A 24,005-nucleotide genomic window follows, 5' to 3' on the forward strand; every position below is an offset into this window, starting at 1 on the left:
GAGACAAGCAGACTCCCCACTGGGCAGGGGACCCTGACACAGGGCTCCATCCCAGGACCCTGAGAACAGGACCAAGCTGGAGTCAGAAGCTCAAACAACTGAGGTACCCAGATGCCTCTTAATGGTATCCACTTAACTGAGCACAGCACTACTAACCCTTGAGAGGAGTGATTTCTCCACCAGCAGCTTTACGAAGCTTCAGTAGTTGGTACAGATGCTACAATGCACCAACAGAAGATTCCCTGTGAGGGCTTGGGAGTCCCAGCAGAGACAGGCTGATCTGTAAATAAAGCAACAAGAGGAGGCAATATCTTGGCCATTAGCACAAGGACAAGGCACATACATCCACAAACAGAATGTAGGGACGCGAGCAACAGAGGTTCTTAGTTATTAAGAACTTGTCAAAACCTGTGCTGGAAGAGTTGCCAAGTATTCCTCTCAACCTCCAAGACGGAAATGAGGACATGGAAGTAATAGAATTCAAACTTCTGCATTCTCTGGCTGCTAAAGAGAATATCACCTACAAGTCAAGGACACTGTACGGAGGAATGTGACTACACCAGTAAAATACTTAAAGAAGTCTGCAGACATAGAGGTGCTGTCGATACTCAAGCTGTTCTGGCCAAGGCTATTCCATTAGCTAAATTTCCTCTTCGCAGTCGAACCTCTTCTTCTTTGTGCCTTTCTTATTCTGAAAACTTTCAAACATACAGAAAAGTAGACAGAACCATATAATGAACATGCATGTGCCAATATATCAGCTTCAATAAATTTCAAATCATGGTCAGCCTTATTTATTCTTATCCTCACCACTTTCCCCTTCTTGTATTATCTTAAATGAAATCTCAGACATTATATCGATTTATCTATAACTAGTTCAGGATGTATTTCTAAAAGATAAGAGTTTAAAAATAACATAACCATGATACCTTGTTCACATTTAAAATGAAGAATAAGGGATGCCTGGGTGGCTTAGCAGTTGAGCGTCTGACTTCGGCTCAGGGCGTGATCCCGAAGTCCTGGGATTGAGTCCCGTATCAGGCTCCCTCCAGGGAGCCTGCTTCTCCCTCTGCCTATGTCTCTGCCTATCTCTGTGTGTCTCACATGAATAAATAAATAAAATCTTTTTTTTTTAAAGATTTTATTTATTTATTCATGATAGTCACACAGAGAGAGACAGAGAGGCAGAGACACAGGCAGAGGGAGAAGCAGGCTCCATGCTGGGAGCCCGATGTGGGATTCAATCCCGGGTCTCCAGGATCGCGCCCCGGGCCAAAGGCAGGCGCCAAACCGCTGCGCCACCCAGGGATCCCAATAAATAAAATCTTTAAAAAATAAAATTAACAATAATTCTAAATATCCTGTCAATCTTCAAATCTCCAATTGTCTCATAGATATATATTTTTTTACAGTTTGTCTGAGTCAGGATGTGAATGTGATCTGCACCTGCAGGCGATTGGTATTTTTCTTAGGTTCTTTTAACCTATAGATTTTCTTCTCTTATTATTACTGCAGTTTATTTCTTGACAAAACTGCCATGGGTCTTATACAATCACTGCTTCTCAAGCTGTAATGCATGCAAATTCTCTGGCCCTTGAGCAAATGCAGACTTTGAGTTAGTAGGTTTGGGGTCAGCCTAAGAGTCTGCATTTCTAACAAACCTTTATTTGCTGCTGTGGCTACTGCCATCCAACCGACCAAATGTAGTAGCCAGATTAGAGCAGTTTTTGCAATCTGGGTTTTGCTGATTGAATCTTCCTAATGTGTTTTAACATGCTTCTCTAACCTCTGAATTCTCTAAATTAGTAGTTGAGTCCAGAAACTTTATCAGATTTAGGTTTTTTTCTATAAGTAGCATTTTTTTCTTCCATCAGGAAACACGTAAGACATAATGCTTGATGGTCTCTTCCTTGTCATGTTAGTAGCTTAACTTTCAAGGCCAATATCCATTAATTCATCCTGGGGTACAAAATTATATTTAATTTTCGCATTTCTTTATCATGGTGTTAGTTAGAATATTACCATAAAGACCAATCTCCCTCCACCCCCCCAACTACTATTTAGTTACCTAGTGGTAGAGTTCATATGAGAATCCCAGGGGACAAAGACTTGATTTTTTTCCTCCCTTGATTTACCAGCTTCCAAAATGAATTGGTTTACTAATATCTTCTAATGATGGCCAATTAGGGTTGTGTTTTTTTTATTTGTTTGGCAGTAATTGTTGCTGCTGTTGCTTTCAAATTCTTCTGCATTTATGGATCTAAGCATATCTGATGCATTTCGATCCATTTCAGTTGTTATCTTCATGTGGAAGACCCTTTAAGTTGCCTCTGTGTCCTTTTGACACAACCCTAGTTGTATACACAACCCTAGTAACCCTTCAATTACTTTCTTGCTCTTTTGTATGACAAGATGTCCCAGACTTGACTTGTATTACTTGATTTCTGATCAAATCAGAAAACCATTATTTCTTTTGGTGGAAAACAATATTTTAAGATGGTTATCTGGGTACTAGAGTGCTCATTGCCACTAGGTTAGTATAGTGGGAGCTTTTTAATTCCCAAAATATATTCTTTAATATTTTCATGTGGGAACATATATATGCATTTCCAGAAATACTGATACTATTCTTGCATTACTCAGAAAACACTGCCTTGTTTCTACTGAAACTAATTTCAGAAAGATCACATAAATAAAAATATTTCTGATTTGTTTCATACAACATACCATGTAAACAAAAAGCAGCATTCTTCAAACAGTGAATATTTTCCAATAAAAAGTCAGGACCGACCTTAGACAAATTATTTAACTTCTAAATCCAATTTCATGCTCTGAAAAATACTTTCTTCATAGGGCTATTAATAACAAAGCTATCATTTGCTAAGTATTTCCTGGAAGCCAGATACTTTACATGTATTTTTTCATTTAATTCACATAGCATATTTTCAAATAAGTAGTGTTTGACTCATTTTACGAATGAGTAAACTTTCCCAAGGTGACACAGCCAGTTAAGTGGCAGAGTCAGTACCTCAACACAGGTCTTTTTGGCTCTATGCTTTTAACCTAGAGTGGAGGGTGGCAAGTAAATGAGAGAATGAATATATAGTGTCAGTGCCTGACAAATGGTGTTCAATGAAAAATAGATGTCAGGTAGCAGACATGGCCTTGGGTAAATCTGTGCTTGGCATTTGGGCTGGAAGGTGGGAGGGTGGACAGGGGAGAGGAGGCTGACCAGCTTTCTGCCTTACCAGAATTTCTGTCCTGTTGACACTTCTTTTGCTAATTTCTCATGTTGGTTATAACCTATATGTCCACCATGACAGATGTTCTCATGTCAGAGCTCAAGGTCAGCCCTCAAGAGTTTAGGCTGGCACCTTCTGTCATGTTGTCTTTTGAATATGCTCAGCAAGTAGCAGGAGTCCAGAGGCAAGCCCGCTTTGGCCTCTTCCCCTTACATCATGTGTCATTAGCTGCTACACAGCTCTTTATTCGAAACAAAATTCATAAAACTGACAGATTCATCTGCTAATGTCAAGAGGCATCAGAGCCAATTACAGGAAACCTCCAAAAGGCAAGTAGGGTCACTTTTCACAAAATGGGATGAAGGAAAGGAAAATAGTCTTGTCATTAAAAAGGACAAATACATTTTCCTCTCAGCGGGCTCACCCAGGAAAATAGAGAGATTTATATTAGCACATAGTTTTATTATGATTGCTTTGAATAATTTCAAATCACAGCATTTGCCCCCACACACAGCCAACCTATCATTAACCATTTTAAGCTTGTGAGCAGTATTTCCCATTGTAAGCGATCTCCTTATAATGACAGAAAATTTAGGGATAAAGCACAAAGTTTTTATATTCTTTTTTAAGATAAAAATCATATGCAATGTTTAACATCATCTGGAAAGGAGACTAGTTGTTTGTTTTAGTTTGAATTCAGACCTGGAGGATTCTGGCATCTGGTTATTCTGAGATACACCTAACATGTACTCAAGTTCTTGAGCAAGAGAGAGACACATTAGGTTGTGTTTGAGGAAAGTCTCCTGCAGAGATTTAGGGGCACAGCCACAACATGACCCTTACCTCACACCAACTGTGAGAGTTTAAACCAAGTGAGAAAGTTTAGGGTTCACATAGGACTACCCTCTCTGCTGACACCAACTGCAAGTTCATAGGTGAGAAGTATCCCCAGAACCATGCTCGGGTTCAGTAATGTACTAAGAGCTCACTGCAAGCTGCTATAGGCATGGTAATAGTCATTATAAGGAAAGCATACGGATTAACAATCAACCAAGGGAGGAAGCACATAGAGCAGAGTCCAGGAGAAGTAACCAAGCCAAGAGCTTCCATTGTACTCTCCATGTGAAGTCAGGATGTGTTACTTTCCCAGAACCAATGTGTGAGAATATGGACAAAATATCACCAACCAGGGAAACTCACTAGACCCTCTGCATTGAGGGTTTTTACTGGGACTCGACGACGTAGGCGTGATTCATTGCCCATGTGGCTGATCTCAATCTCCAGTCTCTGAGGGTGACCCAAATTCCCCACACTGAATCACATTGTTGGCCCTTCTGTCCCAGCCAGCCCCTACCCTAAATTATATTGTTAGCCTAGGACAAATACCAGACCTCTTTTAAGGCAAGGTTAAATTCTTTACTATACAACTACATTATGTAGGGAGTTGGGCATGAGGAAAGAAAGACCCACTATGATAAAAATCAAGATAATAATAACATGAGCTACTTGCTAGGCACCATGCCTTTTGCAAATATCTCATTTAGTCCTAACAAATATTCAAGAAGGCAGGACCACCTAGTAGCTCTAATGTGGAGATGAGGAAAATTGAGGTTTAGAGCGACTAAGTTTCAGAACAACATCATACGGCAAATGCATAGGCAAGACTGGCTTAGAGCCCACTGCTGAAAGGCTCCAGTGCTCTCCCTACGTTGCCCTCCGAAGGGAAGGTGTGACTGCCATATACACGACTTCAAAGGCCACCATTCTTGTTGAGTTCTCTGAGAAGTCTGCCTCCTGGAACTGAATAGCCCAGCAGCCCCAAGGGAAAGGCCCAGCCTCATAGACTCACTACCTAAGTCAAAAGGGAAGAATTGTTGGTGAGACTTTTCAGAGCAAGAACCTGCACACATGGGTAACTGCAAAAGATACACAAAGTTAAACTGGTCCCCAAGGGGTACATACTCCATACAAGGTATAAACTAGACAGGAGGTTAGGGGAGAAAGATGGGCTTGGTTTTAATGGGTTACATTTTTGTGTGTGGCCATGCAGCAACTTCCCATTTGTAAGGTTTTCAGAGTCTCCTTTCAGTTATTCATAATGACTGTTTAGCCATTCAAGTGCATTTATTCTTGCATACAGTACTCTGTCCAAGAATGTAAAATGCATGCTGAACTGTATACATGTTTTAAAGGATACTTTACGTTCTGGATGGGATTTGTCTAGGGGAGGTGCTCAGATCTCATGCACTATTTTCTAAGAGGTAAAGCAACCCATAACACACAGGTATTGGTTGACAGAATTTAATAGTTGGTACGGAGTTTTTGTATATGGGTTTTTAGATATCCTATAGAGTTCTTTGTTTATCTGCCTATGTGTTTTAACTATCTGTATGATAAAAGTTAGGCAAATATGCCACCAATTTTTATATTGCTATGAAGAAGAAAATGGTAAGAATTGTGTTTTCTGAGACACATCAAGACAACAGGAAGTTTGGATATTTTGGAAATTTGGATATTTTGGTATAAATGTGCCACATAAAATCATATATCTTAGCTTCATAAAAGATGACAGTTGGGTTGCCTGGGTGGCTCAGGTGGTTAAGTGTCTGCCTCTGGTTCAGGTCATGAACCTGGGGTCCTGGGATCGAGTCCTGCATCAGACTCCTCTGCCTGTCTCTCTCTCTCTTTCTCTCTCTCTCTGTCTTTCATGGATAAGTAAATAAAATCTTTAAAATAAATAAATAAAATCTTAAAAAAACAAGATGACAGCTGAAAAAAAAAAAAACCAGAAAGATAAGTTTTCTAAGATTTAAATCATTTGGTACATGTTAAAAATAGTAACATACACTGAGACTTTTATTTTCATATTACAGTGTGTAAACATTTTTATCTCAGAAGAGGTAATAGATTGAGCTCATAATTAGAGCTAGAATGTTGTATTTTAATTATCAATGCCAAAAACATAACTTTGAAAGAAATAAAATGAATTTCTTGTTAATAAGCCTATCCTGTGTGTAATCAATTCCACACATCTAGGCTTTTTTTTTTTTTTCTTCTCATTTTCATCTGAAAGTAACAGCTACCAGAACCTGATGTGATTATTATTCATTTTTAGCTGCTTTTCGATATTTTTCCAAAATTTTATTAGACATTTCTGGAAAACAGCCAGATGACTGAGCAGATTTTAAAGGTGTTATTCATACACTGACTAACTTGTCTAACTCACTGTGTGAGGCACAGGTGAGGATATGTAAACAAGAGAGGGGCTGAGGGGGACAGGGATGCCGTGGTAGAGAACTGGTGCAGTCTCAGAGCCTCCACTCTCCAGTCAAGTGATGTGATCCAAAGGATCAAGACACGGGTTTGTTCCAGGCTAGAGGTGTCAAAGACAAGACCCTCAGCCTGCCTGTAGTTTGGACAAATGTCCTACATCATATGCTGGCTCCAGTGTGATCCAGGGGAAGAGACAGAGAGGGATGTGTGGCCAGCGCCCTAATGAATAATGATGAGGGTTCACTTTCCTGGGCTTCTTCTATGCAGCATCTACCCCACATAGTGAGCTAGCACGTTGTGGATGGCTAGAAGGATTACAAGGCTTTCCGAACCCTGTCAATAGCTGTCATGTTTGGTGCACGTACCTTATATTAGATACTCGCTTATATACGTTACTCATGCTACCTTTAATCTATAATACCCCATGAGATTGTTGTTATAACCCCTATTTTGTAGTAGAGGGATTGCAGTTTAGAGCCATTTACCAAGTTACCTAGTACCACATAGCAGAAAGCTGTCTGTGCTCAAACCCAAGTCTGCTTGCTACCGAGACAAAACATTGTCTTTTGTGCTCTTTCTAATCTCACTGTTTGTAATAGCAAAAATGACTAAAAGCATACAAACAAAATGGGATCTTATTATCTATCTTTTTTGTGTTTTGTATATTGGGTTCATATTATCAAGTGAAACTGGTTGCAATCCTTTCTGTGAACAATTTATATTTTCATTTCCTTATTAGTGCATTTATTTTGCTCACTTTTCTCACTAAAGAGAATTGCTTTAAGCTCTACATCCTAATACTAAATTTTAGCTTTTAAAGGTGAGTGATTAACAGTCATTTGTTTTTTCTGGTTTCACTGATTAATACTTAAAACACTTCCCTTTAGAGCTCTGGTAAAGAAAGACAGTTTTATGGCTCCAAATTGTGAGACAAGGGGGTATCCGTTCAAGGATAAGGGTCTCCCCTCCTGTGTAGGGGCTTTGCGCTTGCTGCAGACTCTCTGCGCAAAGCGTACTGGGTTCTGTTCTTGCCTAAGAACACCATGAAGGATCACACCACCCATGAGAGCCCTTAATGAAAATGTCCCAAGAATAATGCTGCTTCTTGTTCCTGGAGCTGAATTTACCTCCCGTGTGGTCTTACAGTACTATTATTCTTTACTCAGATGACCACTGGGGGTGGGTGAACAAGAACACTGTGGATCAAAGATCTTCAGTCTTCCAGGCACTGCCATGAATATGAACCATGTTTCAGTTTTTATGCAAGTTTTCTCCTCCTTCATTCAGCACGTATTCATCACCACCACCTTCCCCCCACCCCATGTGTGACCATTGTTCCCATGCCTGCAGCTTTAGTAAGCAGTACAACATAAAACGGTAATTCTTGTCATTAGAGTTTTTTTAAGCCATAGAATTGATTTTAAAGCTTATTTTACATTTCACAATGTAAAATTTCACAAGGGAAATTCTGTCATGGACTAAGATTAGGCAGGGAGACACCAAATCCTTGATACTGATTTGATGGTGATGGTACACATCTTGATCCCTAAGGTGCTTCAGGAGCTACATCATTGGGCACTGGCAACTCCAGGGGGGGTGCCACACACATGGGCTTCAATGTGATGGGCCCCCCGTGGAGTTAGCAGAGGGGCATCCAGCAGGTGTCTGGACAGGTAGGTCATGAGAGGGCCTTTATTAATAAATGTGTGACTCCTGAGGACAATGCCACATTTACAAACCAGGGAGGCAAGATTATACAGTACTTATGAGTATGAAGCCTAGTGCCCAATTGTCATGAGTCCAGATCCTGCCTTAACTGTGTGACCTTTGGGGCAAGTTCCTCAACTCCTCCATGCCTTGGTCTTGTCTTCTGCAGATAGGGTTAATGGCAATGTCTACTATATCCGATTATTATGGGGATTAGGTAAGTTAGTATTTGTAAAGCATGCAGATATGGCCTGATACAAAGTATCATAGAAGTTACTTGTTACAAAAATTCGAAAACACTTTTGATTGATCATGCTGTCGGTGCTTAGTAAAATTATATATAAATGACATGATCAAGACTGTCAGTAATTTCTTTCCCTATTCTTAATTGTTGATGTGGTTATTGTCACTGGAATGCTGTTGCTTCAAACTAAGGTAACTTTCTTTGCTGCACTGTTCCTAACAGAGAAAAATTGAAAACAACTTAGATGTCTGTTAGTGCGAGACTGGATGAATTGTGGCATAATCATAAATATGATAATATGCAATGTTTAAAATAAATGGGTTAGCTTTACTTGAAACAATAGGGATGCATTTCTAAGACAATGTTAAGCATTAAAAAAAAAAAAAAATCCAGAGGGACATCTACAGTATATACAGTAAACTTTCATTCAAAGTCTAAAAACACACCAAAGGAAGTTATATACTATTTCAGATACAAATACAAATATATGTAGAAAATGTATAATAAAAACACAAGCATGAAGAATCCACAATATCAAGACAGCAATTTGAGGAAGGAGGAAAAGGAATGGAATCAGGCAAGAGCAGAAAAGGAGCTTTGGTTTTTGTCTGTAACATTTTCTTCCTCAAAAAAAGAAAACCCCAAATTTCTGAAGCAAAATGTGGCAAAATGTTGACATTTATTAAATCAGGCTGGAGGTTACCTTATTATTCTCTAAAATTTTTATTTATATTTGAACATATGGATAATAAAAATAATTAACAGAATGCATTTAAATGGGAAACTGTAATTCTAAAGTTTCTTCCCATGGATTTTATTATTCCTTCTAGTTAATTAAAAAAAAAAAAAAAAGAATTTCAAAACATTAACATACCACCAATTGTGCTGGTGTTTCTTATGGATGGCCCTATTTTATGAGATTTAGGGAGCAGTTTGGCACAAAGGCTGTAAAGAATGCATTTTCATTATTCTAGAAAGAATTTTAATGGCCTATTGTACATCAGTGTTAATGAGAGTCATGTAGATAAATCCCTAAGCAGTCCTTTTAAGGGCTGGATTTTTTGCTTAGCTGAAAATACAAAAGTGCTCTCTTGCTATCCTGGATAATTCTGCTATGCAAGAATGTCGTATGTTTTCTGGTGCTTCCGATGAAACAATATGGAACAACATGGAACATTTATTTAGGGTGTTTTGCTTTGCAGACTTCTTCAGCAGAACTGCAAGGCAACTAATCATTCCTTTAAATCTGTGTAATGAATTACACTTTGAATATGTTATTGATTGGTAGAACAAACACAGGACCATGACCCAGATTTTCAGTCTTACATCATTGAGATGTGGCTGGTACCCTCTGAGTTTGGCAATTCTCTGTTCATCGTGTAAATTAACTGGGACAATGACCTGTAACTATAGAATTGCAGCTTTGCAGTTTAAATATGCCATCGACCTTTTTATGTCCTATGTATAGTATGTCATGTGTAAAATGGTCACCAAATTAATTGTGTCAGATGCTGCCTACATTCTAACTAGAAAACAATTTTCATTGTCTGAAACATGAATGTTTATAGTAGATATATTTTAAGTGCCTCAATTTCAATCTACTTAGCATTGCTGAGATTATTAAACATGAAATTTATTCATACATTTCATATTATTTATTGACCACTCACCATTTACTGTTAGATCTTAGAGATAAAGTGATCACCAAAGCAATGCCACTCTCTTCAAATTGTTAATAATCTAATGAGTAATAGAGTCAAGAGAACAGGTAATTATAATATAGTGAGATAAGTAGTATATGTGGGATAGGCAAAGGGTGTTAAAGAAACACATTACAGGGAAACCCAGGCCTAGGAAGACTTCCTGGTGGTACTGTCTATGCTGATTCTTCATTTAGAGACTGAAGGAAGAATAGTCTAAGTAGAGGAATCAGCACAAGAAAAAACCCAGGTACAAGACAAGGGAAAGCATACTTCAGGACAGATGTGCAGATGTTTCTTTTGTATGAAGAGCCTTCAGTACTCTGTGGTTATATCTCTTTGGAATTCCTACTTCAGGTCATCCTGAGGATAACCATTGGACATCAGTCATTTGAAAGTCAAAGATTTGATCCTCAACCCAATGCCCAGACTCCACCCAAAGCCAATCACATCAGAATTTTGGGCGGCTGTTCCCAGACATTGAGATTTTTAAAAATCTCTCAAGAAGACATGACTATTCAATCAGGTTACAAATAACTAATTTACAAGATAAATAATGAAAGGTCTGTTGATTGATCAGATGCAAAGGCAAGTAAGAAAGGCAGAAATGCTGTGCAGGGGCATTGCCAAAATGAGCTGGCTGTAAAGAAATAACCTTAGGGATCACATCCACCAGCTATGAATCTCAGTGCAAAACACTGAGAAGTGTGACTCATATTCTAGAGCTGACTCTTGACATATTCAGAGAACTAGCTCTTCATGTTTTTTTCAGTTCAATTATTTACTCATTCCAAGACACTTAGCTAATCCTTACTATATGTCAGTATACTAAGAACTATGGATACATGTATGAGTAAGACATTGATGTCTTATCATCCCCAAACTCCCAGTTTAGTGAAGAGACAATTGCTAAGTAATCACGTTCATATGAAAGGACAATACAGAGCTGGATAAACATTGCCCAGGGGCAATGGCATCAGACAAAATGACAGAGAATAGCTAAATTTTGAAGGATGAACAGGAATTAGCAATTCACTGAGTCAGAGAGATTTTTAGTGTACGTGGAGCAAAGGATATGAAAAGTGTGGCATCCAAAAGAAGCTTGAAAACTGGATTAGCTACAGAAGGTCCCGAGACCTCTCCCTTCTTGTTGCAGCTGGAAAGCTTTGCTTTATAAGTCTCCATAAGGTTGACAAAGCCTTCACCTCCTGTCATGGCCACTGGAGTAAGGCCAGGGGTAGAAATTAGGAGTCCAAAGTTCTGAGAATGCCTCAGAGACAGGTGAGGATGTGGAATCTGTTAAGGTTCTTGCAGACCAGCTTAAGCACAGCCATAGTACTAATGGTGTGTGTCACTGGGTAGCCAACTTCCAAGATGGGCTCCAGTTATCTCTGCCTCCTGGTATTCACATCCTTACAAAATTCTTTCCCTTGAATGTGGGTTGAATTTATTAACCCTCTTCTAAAGAAGAGAATAAGGGAGAGTTCCCATTTCTGATAATAGGTTATAAAAGAGGTTATAGTTTCCATCTCCGTCTATTATATCTATCTATCTATCTATCTATCTATCATCTATCTATCTATCTATCTATCTATCTATCTATCTATCATCTTCCTCTTTCTCTCTCATTGCTTATTCTGGCTGAAACCAACATCCATGTTTTCAGGCAGGCCTCTCTGGTGAGAACTGGGACCTGCCAATAGCCATGCTGAGTGAGCTTAGAAGCAGATCCCACCCTGGTCAATACTTCAGATGTGACCACATCCATGGCTGACAATTTAGCTGCAACTTCTTGAGAGACCTTGAAACAGAACCTGTTTCACTTAAGCTGTGTCTAGATCCTTGACCCACAAAACTATGAGATAATAAACATTTGTTGTTTTAAGCAGCAGTGTTTTAGGATAATTTGTCATGCAGCAGTACATAATGAATACAGTCACCCTTCTTTCAGGGTTTCTGCATATTCTGGATCCTCTATAAACACCGCACAGGTTGGCTCCGAAGAGCTATTATTATTAACAATCATGAATTCCCGTTGAGAAATGAGATTTATTTCAAGCTTAAAATATGTAAAGATATGGATAAAAAAAAGGGATTCAAAATCGGTTCTGATGCTATATAAGCTTAAGAGGCAAGATGGTGAAGATGATGGTGTGGGGCAATATTGAGACCATGGTCCTATGGTTCTTGTCCATCTGAGACTAACCCCCTACTTCCTTTCTTTTCCCGTCACCCACACACCACCAGAGTAGAATGTTTAAAGTGTTGTAACGTTCAAGATTGAGCAAGGGCTCAGGATGGCATCTTGGAGTCTCACTGCAGATCTGCTGTCAAGCATAGGCTTTTGCCCATTGGACTACCCTCATTACATTTCTTTCTATTTTACCACAACTCTTAAGTTTAGAATAATTTGGACTTTATGTGTGTTTATTCAGTCTTTCTGTCATATCTTTCTTTTTATTTTTACATGCATAATTTTTTTTCGTCACATGTTAATGAGAAAATGCCTTTCATGGTGAACTAAAAACCTGCTCAGTCTTACTCTGGCATAGAAACCAACTTGAAAGGCCAAAATCTACAATAAAGACTATTAGCTAAGTAAAAGCATGTCAATCTTTGACACAATTCATTTGTTTAATTAAACATTTGTTAAGGAACAGTAAAAAATATATAGTACAACAATATTTTAGAATCCTTTTAAATATATAGTTTATTATGTATTCAGTACCTAACCCACTTCTCGCTTTCATAACGTAGGAGAAGAAAACCTCCTGGCAATTTTACGACGAAGATGGTGGAAGTATATGATCCTGGGACTCATTGACCTGGAAGCAAATTACCTGGTGGTCAAGGCCTACCAGTATACGACTCTGACCAGTATCCAGGTACTAGTGGTTTTTTTTATCCTTCTCAACCTCCTTAGTTTCCAGATATAGATTACTTTCAGTTTAGTCACCTGGGAATCTAAATATTCTATAGGTTTTACAACAAGAGGGAAATTGAGTGTATAAAAACTAAAGCTTAAAAAAATAAAAATAAAAAATAAAGCTTTATTTCTCTGTCTTATTAATTTTTCTTAATTCAAATGTATTTGGATGTCTTTCTCCTCTTTGTTCATAATAGACTGTAACTATTGACAATGTAGGAAAATATTTTCTAGCTATGGAAACTATCAACCAATCATATGTCGTCAGTAGGAGAGTTATTAATAAGCATAAAAACAGCTATTTTAAACACAACTTATAACATTTTAGAACATGTTAATGGACTTTGACTAAGTAATCAAGGTGCTTAATAATAATCTTTTCTTTAAGCTTTCTTTAATGAGGAGATTTTGCAGCCTGAAGGGACAGAATTTTTCCTAAAAGAACAAGATATAAATTCCTAAATAGTGTTATTTATGAAGACATCCACTGTCCTCCCTTCCTCCCTCTCATTTTCTTTTATGCACATGCCTGTACACACACACACAATTACACAAGTTTAAATTTAGATTTTCACGATTTTCACCAGACGCCATTTACATTCTTCATTACACCATAAATAATAAGCTTGACCATTTTTGTTTCACTTCCATTTCTCCTTTTATGGCAATATTGTGAATTTTATACCCAATGCTCTGGGATGAAGACAAAATATTATTCGTGTATATTATGTCTTACTTAGACTTGATACCACAACAACATTCCTGACATTCTAATAATTTGCTAAGAAACAACAATAACAAAAATGAAGAATCAAACAGGCAAACCAATCACCTAAACATATTTAGGTTATATAGATTGAATTGGGAAGCTGTCTAAGCTGGAATTAGATGGGGCTACAGGCTTCTTACATGCCCAGTGAGAGATAGCAAAGATGCTTGTCTATACCCACTGAAGAAAAGTCCAGAGCTCCATTCTGATTGGACCACAATGACAGTATGGGAAGATTGTGAGCTAATTGGCATAAAAATTGAACTCCTCAAAAAAAATAATAAAAATAAAAATAAAAATAAATTGGAGTCCTCAACCCAATACAGGATGAGATTTCTGATTGATTTGGACTTAGGTTTTTCAATAGGAATACTATTGGCATCTGAGGTGAGACAATTTTTCATGATTTAGGTCCCTTTCCTACTCTATTGGTCATTTAATATTCCTAGCCCTTGTCCACTTAATGCCAACAACATCTTTTTCAGCCTTGTAACAACCAAATGCCCTCTGGCAGGAAGGTCCCATCCTTGCTTGAGGATCACTGGCTCACCAGTCAGCACTCACTCATGGAGTCAGGATGAGATCAACCCCACTAATCATATACCTGTCACCTGCTGCAGAGAGGAGAGGTGAATGGATACTGGGAAATCTGCTGCAGCACCTCCACACTCAGCTTCACTCTCCCTCACTGCAATGAGCCCCATGACAAAACATATCTCTCTCTTCTGTGCTCCCATGGCACTTTGTTAGCTCTGTCTACACAGTCTGTATTACCTAAGAATGATGTTTGAATATGCCCACCTACTCCACCCTACTGTGAGTACTTTCACAGCAAGGGTGATTTCTTGTTCACCTTTGCATCTCTTGTGCCTAGTAGAAAACTTAGCACATGCCAAGTACTCAATAAATGTTTAAAGAAGTTAATGCAATTGCATTGATTTCCACTATTTGGGGGACAGAAATTCCCAGCAGTTCTTTACCTAAATGTAGAGGCCTCCAGGATGTCTACACAGATATGGTAGGAGAAGGAAGAGACAAATATTAGCTTTGTGGCAGAACTGAGCCCATTAGCCCGGAGCTAAAAACTATGAATGAGTGTAGGGGAGAGTGAGGAAGAGACTTCCTTCTTTGAAAATACTTTTGTCTTTTGTTTTTGGTTTTTTTTCTTATAAGCATTGACAAGTCACAACCAATTATTGGTTTCTTAGGTTCTATGAAGCTTTTTCCAAAAATTTTTTTCAATTTTTTCTGAACAGTAGCAATTAATTCTTAAGGCTAGTCCCCTGGTATGACTGGCTCAACCCATGGCATACACCACCATCCTAATCCATCTTGCTACTTCTCTCAAATTAGCTGTTCAATGCCTAATTTAATGTTCCATTTTATGAAAAGGTTTATTTTAATTCTATGGTGAGAAAGGAAAATAATAATTCTACTGAGATACCAGTTGGTCTTCATTGTAATTTACTGAGCAAGAAATAGTGGAAAGTAAAATAAAAAAAAAAAAAAGATTCTTTTTTTTTTTTCTTTTTGTGCCACCTTAGGATTTCTTTTTTTTTAAATAAATTAATTTTTTATTGGTGTTCAATTTACCAACATACAGAATAACACCCAGTGCTCATCCCATCAAGTGTCCCCCTCAGTGCGTGTCACCCACTCATCCCCACCCCCCGCCCTCCTCCCCTTCCACCACCCCTAGTTCGTTTCCCAGAGTTAGAAGTCTTTATGTTCTGTCTCCCTTTCTGATATTTCCCACACATTTCTTCTCCCTTCCCTTATATTCCCTTTCACTATTATTTATATTCCCCAAATGAATGAGAACATATAATGTTTGTCCTTCTCCGATTGACTCACTTCACTCAGCATAATACCCTCCAGTTCCATCCACGTTGAAGCAAATGGTGGGTATTTGTCATTTCTAATGACTGAGGAATATCCCATTGTATACATAAACCACATCTTCTTTATCCATTCATGTTTCGATGGACACCAAGGCTCCTTCCACAGTTTGGCTATTGTGGACATTGCTGCTAGAAACATCGGGGTGCAGGTGTCCTGGCGTTTCATTGCATCTGAATCTTTGGGGTAAATCCCCAACAGTGCAATTCCTGGGTCATAGGGCAGGTCTATTTTTAACTCTTTGAGGAACCTCCACACAGTTTTCCAGAGTGGCTGCACCAGTTCACATTCCCACCAAGTGTAAGAGGGTTCCCTTTTCTCCGCATCCTCTCCAACATTTGTGGTTTCCTGCCTTGTTAATTTTCCCCATTCTCACTGGTGTGAGGTGGTATCTCATTGTGGTTTTGATTTGTATTTCCCTGATGGCAAGTGATGCAGAGCATTTTCTCATGTGCATGTTGGCCATGTCTATGTCTTCCTCTGTGAGATTTCTCTTCATGTCTTTTGCCCATTTCATGATTGGATTGTTTGTTTCTTTGGTGTTGAGTTTAAGAAGTTCTTTATAGATCTTGGAAACTAGCCCTTTATCTGATACGTTATTTGCAAATATCTTCTCCCATTCTGTAGGTTGTCTTTTAGTTTTGTTGACTGTATCCTTTGCTGTGCAAAAGCTTCTTATCTTGATGAAGTCCCAGTAGTTCATTTTTGCTTTTGTTTCTTTTGCCTTTGTGGATGTATCTTGCAAGAAGTTACTGTGGCCAAGTTCAAAAAGGGTGTTGCCTGTGTTCTCCTCTAGGATTTTGATGGAATCTTGTCTCACATTTAGATCTTTCATCCATTTTGAGTTTATCATTGTGTATGGTGAAAGAGAGTGGTCTAGTTTCATTCTTCTGCATGTGGATGTACAATTTTCCCAGCACCATTTATTGAAGAGACTGAGGGGCATTCAAATTGGCAAAGAAGAAGTCAAACTCTCCCTCTTCACCGATGACATAATACTCTACATAGAAAACCCAAAAGCCTCCACCCCAAGATTGCTAGAACTCATACAGCAGTTTGGTAGCGTGGCAGGATACAAAATCAATGCCCAGAAATCAATGGCATTTCTATACACTAACAATGAGACTGAAGAAAGAGAAATTAAGGAGTCAATCCCATTTACAATTGCACCCAAAAGCATAAGATACCTAGGAATAAACCTAACCAAAGAGGTAAAGGATCTATACCCTAAAAACTATAGAACACTTCTGAAAGAAATTGAGGAAGATACAAAGAGATGGAAAAATATTCCATGCTCCTGGATTGGCAGAATTAATATTGTGAAAATGTCAATGTTACCCAGGGCAATATACACGTTTAATGCAATCCCTATCAAAATACCATGGACTTTCTTCAGAGTTGGAACAAATTATTTTAAGATTTGTGTGGAATCAGAAAAGACCCCGAATAGCCAGGGGAATTTTAAAAAAGAAAACCATATCTGGGGGCATCACAATGCCAGATTTCAGGTTGTACTACAAAGCTGTGGTCATCAAGACAGTGTGGTACTGGCACAAAAGCAGACACATAGATCAATGGAACAGAATAGAGAACCCAGAAGTGGACCCTGAACTTTATGGTCAACTAATATTCGATAAAGGAGGAAAGACTATCCATTGGAAGAAAAAAACTGATTCTAACATTTCTAGAATTACTTTGCCACCTACAACAAATAAACCTATTAAATAATAATAATTGGTCAGAACAGAAGGCGTTTGCTCTGGGAACCATGTATGTGCTGCTGTTTAGTAATTTAATTTTGTTTACTCATTGCAAATCAGTGGAGCTAACAAGTTCCCTTTATTTCTATATAAATTCCCTTTATTTCTATAAAAATCAATTCAGCTTCTAATATAGGCTCTGCCATTAACTTTTACTCATATTAATCAATAAGGAAAATATATTAATTAAGCATCTGAGAAATGAGCTAGTTATTGCAGGTGATTTAAAGTGAAATGAATAAGCCTTGCCCTCCAGAAACATAGGAATTGATAAAGAGCAAGAAGCAAGGTCTATTGATAGCAACACCAAGTATGGCAAGAAAACAGATGCCTAAGTGCTACAGTTTCCAGAGGCAGAGACAATGTTTATTTCCAAAGGCAAGAAGGTATCCATTCATATGAGTCTATAATATTGGATAAGACATAGAGAGGATAAAATGTGGGGTATAGCTTTGCACATGGAAGGAAGAGCATGACAGAAGCATGGGGGCAGGAAACCCAATGAATGTGACTGGAGAGCAATTATTCTAGTTTGATTCATCCAGTCACTTAAAAAATGATTACTGACTACATCTACATTCAAGACATTGTATTAAGTGGTGAACAAAGTTGCAAGCAGAAATAGATACTATCTATATTTTCATGGAGCTTTCAGTCAAATAATCAAATGGATGGAAGTATAGTTATAATGACGGATAGATGTTCTAAAGAAAAGGAACACAGTTCTGTGAGATCAGTTCTCAAAACAACTTGACCTCAACTAGGGGGTTGGGTAAGATTTTCCCAAAGAATTGACAGTGGAGCTGAAATCTTAAAGATGAGTGGAAAGAGATTCAAGCAAAGAAGACAAATGTACTTAAGGCCCTGCATGGGAAGGACTATGACAAGGAGAGGTCATTTGGCTGGGCATAGAGAAAGAAGAGTGGTACAAGATGACCTGGAAAAGGAGTCAGGGACCAGACACTATGAGTCTTAATGGCCAGATCAGAGGTTTGAGTCTTTAGGCTAAGTGCCATGGGAAGCCAAATTTGAGTTTTAAGGAAAACTCGGGCTCTGGCGTAGAGAACAGATTGAAGCAATAGATTCTCTTAAAGCAATAGAGGAAGATGCAGCTGAAAAGTTAAATTGGGGCCATACTGTAGGAGATTTTCAATGTCAGTATGAAGAGTGTGACTTAATTTTATAAGTAAAAGAGAGCCATGAAAGTTTGAGGAAAGAAATGTTAAGATGCAACCCAGTAACCCTTTTTCAAAGCACTTCTTCACTAATTGGATAATGTATACATTCCCTACAAGTCAACAGACAATTCACAAAGACAATCTTCACTAATTGTTGGACAGCACCAAATACTTGTGTTTCATGATTCTCTTAAAAACAGAGATGTAAAACAAAAAGACAGAAAGAGCCTCTCCTTGCTTTTTCTTCCTATTGGCCTATTCACCAAATTTAGGGTTAGAGATCACAAACAACTGATACATGAAACTTAAGAGGAAAAATGTTTTTTCCTTTCTTTTCTTTTTTTTGGAAATATATATTTTTGAAATGATTATAGACTCACAGAGAATTACAAAAATATAGAGAGTTGTTTGCACCATTTATGCAAATTTCCCCAATGGTGACATTTTATATGACTTTAGTGTAATGCCAAAACCAGGATATTGATATTATTACAATACTGTTAACTAGACTACAGACCTTTTTCAGTTTTCTACCCCTTTTCCTTCCATCAAGTGTGCATGGTGTGTAGTTCTGTATCATTTGATCTCACATGTAAATTTGTCTAAACGCTACCACAGTCAGAATACAGAACTGCCCCATTCCCACAGCAGAACTCCCTGTGTTACCTCATTTATTTAACATAACATCTTTAAGTGCATCCAGGGTGTTACATATATCAATACTCTATTCCTTTGTATTGCTGTCTAATAGTCCATGGTCTAGAAGTACTGGAGTATGTTTAACCATCCACCTGTGGAAAGACATTTGGGTCGTTTCCACCTTGGGCTTTTACAGATAAAAGTGTTATGAACATCCATTTGCAAGTTTTTTGTGTTAACATAAGATTTCATTTCTCTGGGATAAATGCTCAAAAGTACAATTGCTGGATCATATGGAAAGTGCCTGTTTGGTTTTACAAACTGGCAAACAGCTTTCCAGGACAGCTATACCATTTTACATTCCGAGCAGCAATGAATGAGAGACCCAGTTGTTCCCTAGCCTCACCAGTATTTGGTGTTATTATCTTTTATTTTAGCCATTCTAAAACATACATAGTGATATTTCATTATGGTTTTAATTTGTAGATCCCTAGGGGCTAATAATGTTGAACATCTTTGGGGGGGACTTTTTTTTTTAACTTTGCCTTTATAGTTGGAAGCTCAAGAAAGTTAACAATGGCAAAAGAGATAACATATTAAGGAAAAAGATGATGGAGAAGAGACATTGAAGAAATCCAACTGTTTCCTTTATTAGAAAATGAAGAGATTTATAAGGATTTATAAGGATTGTATTCTAAAGACACATTTGTGAATTTGTATTTGTTGACTTGTAGGGAATGAATACATTGTGCCTGTGACTTTGAGGTAGATTAGCAATGACATTTGGATAAATTCTAAAAGCTATGCTATTTTTATAACTGTGCTATATGAACCATTTCAGTAGAAATATCAGCTTTACAACTTCTCGCCTAAAGATTATCCATCTTTTTTCACCCATGTAGTACTAAAATGCAAACAGATGAAACTAGTGCTTCTGTGAAATAAGAAGAAAGCTGGTCTCTTCAAACGTGGTATTTGGTAACTAAAATTACCTCACGGTGGAAACGATTTGCAGTACTCTTGCTGATAACCATGCTGTGGGGTCTGTACCTCTAACACACCTCCTCCTCAGAGCACTTTCCATTCTTCAGGTAGTTTCCGTCAGGAGCAAAGGACAAGAAAGAAATCCCTCTGGCCCTGGTTATTTTCTTTCTGTCCTGCTCCTCTGACTCAGGCATGTTAGGGCAGGTTGATGCAGAATGCAAGCCAGCCTCCCCAATGCACAGTGTGCTATGCAATCGTGAGTACAAATTCTACAAGGCATACACATCCAACATCTACAGGTAACATACACAATATGACATGACTTACACATCCAACAGTTTTTCCTCATTGCTTGACATAATTCTCAGGCCTTTCTGGGTCTTCTCTTTGTCAATTTTCAGTAGGTTATGAGTTAAATAAATCAAATACAGAGGAAGGCTGGGTAGTTTGTACCTTATTATGTCTACATTTTAAGCCGTATGAATAGACTTGTGCTACAGATGTGTTTATTAATTTAAAAATGCCAGTGCTGCAGCTAGGGGCTGGAGATACAACTCCTGACCAGACCCAAGCCCTGCTGTGGGACAGAGGGCATCTATGTTACCAGGTAGGATACAATATAGTAGTGTGATGAAGAAAGTATGTGTTGCTTAGTGGAGACAGGAGAGAGGTACCACTCCTCCCCAGGGGTCATGTACCCATAGTATCATAGTCAAGAAGTTATGATACATGAGAGAAAAATCACTAAACTTCTTATTTGTAGCCACCTTGCATTTCCACCAGTGCAGATGAGCCTAGAGAAAAAACCCACCTATGCACATTAGAAACAGGTCCATGGGCTTGAGTTTACGATTACAAGCTCAGCTTTAAGACTGTAATTCCTTCTTTACCCTTGCTATTTTTATCTTTCCCTGGTGCAGGACTGAGGCAGTTTGTGACCATTCCAGAGATATTTTAAAGTACATTGAAAAAGCAAAGCTTTTAAAGCAGACAAAGTTCTTACCCTTAAAGGGAATATGATATTCTGAATGTCTTTCAGATTTCTTAGATCTGGATTTTTTATTCTCATGGTTGTAGAAATAACTTAAATATGTAGCAGTTCAAATCTAAATATTTGATTGAGCACTGCAGGTTATCTGTCAGCCTTTTATCCTGAGAGAGAATATAGGCCCTTGCTTATCATCAAAGGAACATACAAAAACTATCTTCAGCCTCTCCTTAGTTCCATTACTATGCCCATCCCTAAGCCTGTCTTTGTTTTTTTAAAAAAAGATTTTATCTATTTATTCATGAGAGACACAGAAAGAGGCAGAGACATAGGCAGAGGGAGAAGCAGGCTCCCTGCAGGGAGCCCAATGCAGGACTTGATTCCGGGACTCCAGGATCATGATCTGAACCAAAGGCAGATGCTCAACCACTGAGCCACCCAGACATCCCCATTTTTTTTTTTGAGATTTTTATTTATTCATTTAAGAGAGAGAGGAATAGAGAGCATGAGCAGGGGACTGGGACAGACGCAGAGGGACAAGCAGACTCGCTGCTGAGCAGGGAGCCCAATGTGGGACTTGATCCTGGATCATGACCTGAGCTGAAGTCAGATGTTTAACTGACTGAGCCACTCAGGTGCCCCCCCCACCCAAGCCTGTTTAAATGTGTTCTATAGAACCGCCTTCTACATAGGAAAGCTTTCATATTCTACTTCCGTTGACTCAAAGCCCATGGGCTGCTCCCCCAGATGCCAGAGGTAAAGCCATTGGAAAGGAAGAGGAGCACCTCTCTCCCTCCTTTCCACTGTACTCTGTAACAACCATGCTTGGAGGACAGGAAAACAAGCCCTGGATCCAGTCTTTACTCTGTTTCTTTATCTTCACTTTTCTTATGGTCACTGTCATTTCCTACTTTTCATGATAGTTTTTTTTTTTTTTTTTTTTTTACATACTTCCTCCCTCCTGCCTATCTGTAAGGACCTTGAAGGTGGGACTTGTGTACCTGGTACACAGTAAGCACTGAATAAATTTCTGGTGCTTGAATAAATGAACAAACAGTTCATCTTTGTTTCCTTCACAAGGTCATGTATGCATAGATGCCAAAAATGTATGTAATATTTGAATAAGTAAGTTAATAAATGAAAGGATGAATTTCTAAAGGTGAGTTGTATATGGGGTAAGACAACACAGTGACCTTTAGTAGTTTTATCATCAGTAAGCTCATTTATTCACACAGGACTCAGATATGGAATTCTAAACACCTTTTGAGTATTCTACTATGCTCTGGGGATGTAAGGATGATGAAAAACTGTCCCAGCTCTCAGGAAGCTCAATTGTTACAGGCATTGCCTCAATACAGATTCAGTAATGCTATACTTAGATGTTCAAGACATCTACACCTTCTTTATATCCTACAGTTTATCAAATATTTCTAGTGAACCTTCCCCGAAAATGCCCACAAACTGGCTGAATAGCAGTAGGTAGAGGGAAAGGTCTGATCTGATATAAAAATTACAATTTCTTCCAGTTACAAATTTTCTATGAATAGTTCAGCGGCTTTTGGACAAATGCTCAGCCTCTCAGAAGTCCCTTCCTCCATACTCACTTCTGAGATGGTGTGTGGGTGGGTCTGTAGTGTGACCTTGGGACTATGTTGGTCCTTTGGCTGCTCTCCACTGTAGGACAATCCTCCTGTTGTTGGGTGTGCACTTGCTAGATATGGAGCTCCTGCCCCTATTCTGGGCCTGGCGCTCTGATGTTCACTCTGCCACCCGTGGTCTCCCTCTCCTTGCTGACTGGCCCTCTGGTGCTCCTTGATGCTGTGGCCTCCAGGTATTTGTTGGCCCCTGCCACTTGAAACCCCTTACCCAACCCCAGGTAAGCCAGCCTGCACCCCTTTGCAGAGCACTCAGACGTCTGGCAAAACAGGAGCCAAAAAGGATTCTGGGGAACTAGAGTGCTCTCTGCCAATGACACTTTACCTCTCATTGTTCTCTGATGTGGCCTCTTCAGGTTGGTGTGGCCATCCCAAAAGGAAACCAGCACTTTGCTTGCTTCCTTTCTATCTAGCCTTCTCTCTCCCCCTGGGACTTTAATCCAGAGAGGGCACCTCTGGGCACACGTGACTCAGCGCTCACTTCTCCGATGTTAATTTCCTTTCCTCTTCCCACAGTCCATGGTGAGAGAGACAAACATGTCCCTCCATCTTCTCTCTAGCATGGACTTCCTTGTGTCACATCCTCCTTCCAGGACACCAGGCCTCCTGGTTGGGTCCTTAGGTAGGAAAGAGCAACCTCCCACATTCTGGAAGACACTCTGATGTCATTGGCAATATTAATTCTTGATATGGTGGAAGAAGAATTACAGAATTTATCCCTTCTCTGTCATTGAAGCTGGCTCTAGACCTTTCTTTACTGAAGAAGTCAGGAAAGGCAGCTTGGTGTTTGAAAGCTGATGAATGACCTCTCTGTTCTATAAAGGACCTAAGACATGCTCTCTTTTTCCTCATGGCTCCGTTTAATGGGTAGAAGGCTGTATGGGGCATGATTGAATGGATGGGAAATTGAATTTCCAAAAAACTTTATCCTGTTTTTCTGGAATACAGATGTATACACAGATTCCAGTGTAGAGTGAACAGTAATAAAATGGAGCTATATTAAGAGAGGAGGGGCTGAATCCACAGTGACAGAAAGGACTC

General features: G+C 38.8%; 1 protein-coding gene across 6 annotated transcripts in view; it reads left to right on the forward strand.

The window, feature by feature from the left end:
- Nucleotides 1-24,005, forward strand: part of SLC35F1 (solute carrier family 35 member F1) — a 390,439-nt gene that overhangs the window by 303,367 nt on the left and 63,067 nt on the right. For all 6 annotated transcript variants that reach the window (XM_025422847.3, XM_025422848.3, XM_025422849.3 and 3 more), the window contains one exon: nucleotides 12,924-13,051. In XM_025422847.3, the coding sequence (XP_025278632.1) occupies nucleotides 12,924-13,051 (128 nt within the window). The remainder of the gene's footprint in view (nucleotides 1-12,923; nucleotides 13,052-24,005) is intronic.

The sequence above is a fragment of the Canis lupus genome, chromosome 1, assembly GCF_003254725.2.
Source record: "Canis lupus dingo isolate Sandy chromosome 1, ASM325472v2, whole genome shotgun sequence".
NCBI classification, from domain to species: Eukaryota; Metazoa; Chordata; class Mammalia; order Carnivora; family Canidae; genus Canis; species Canis lupus.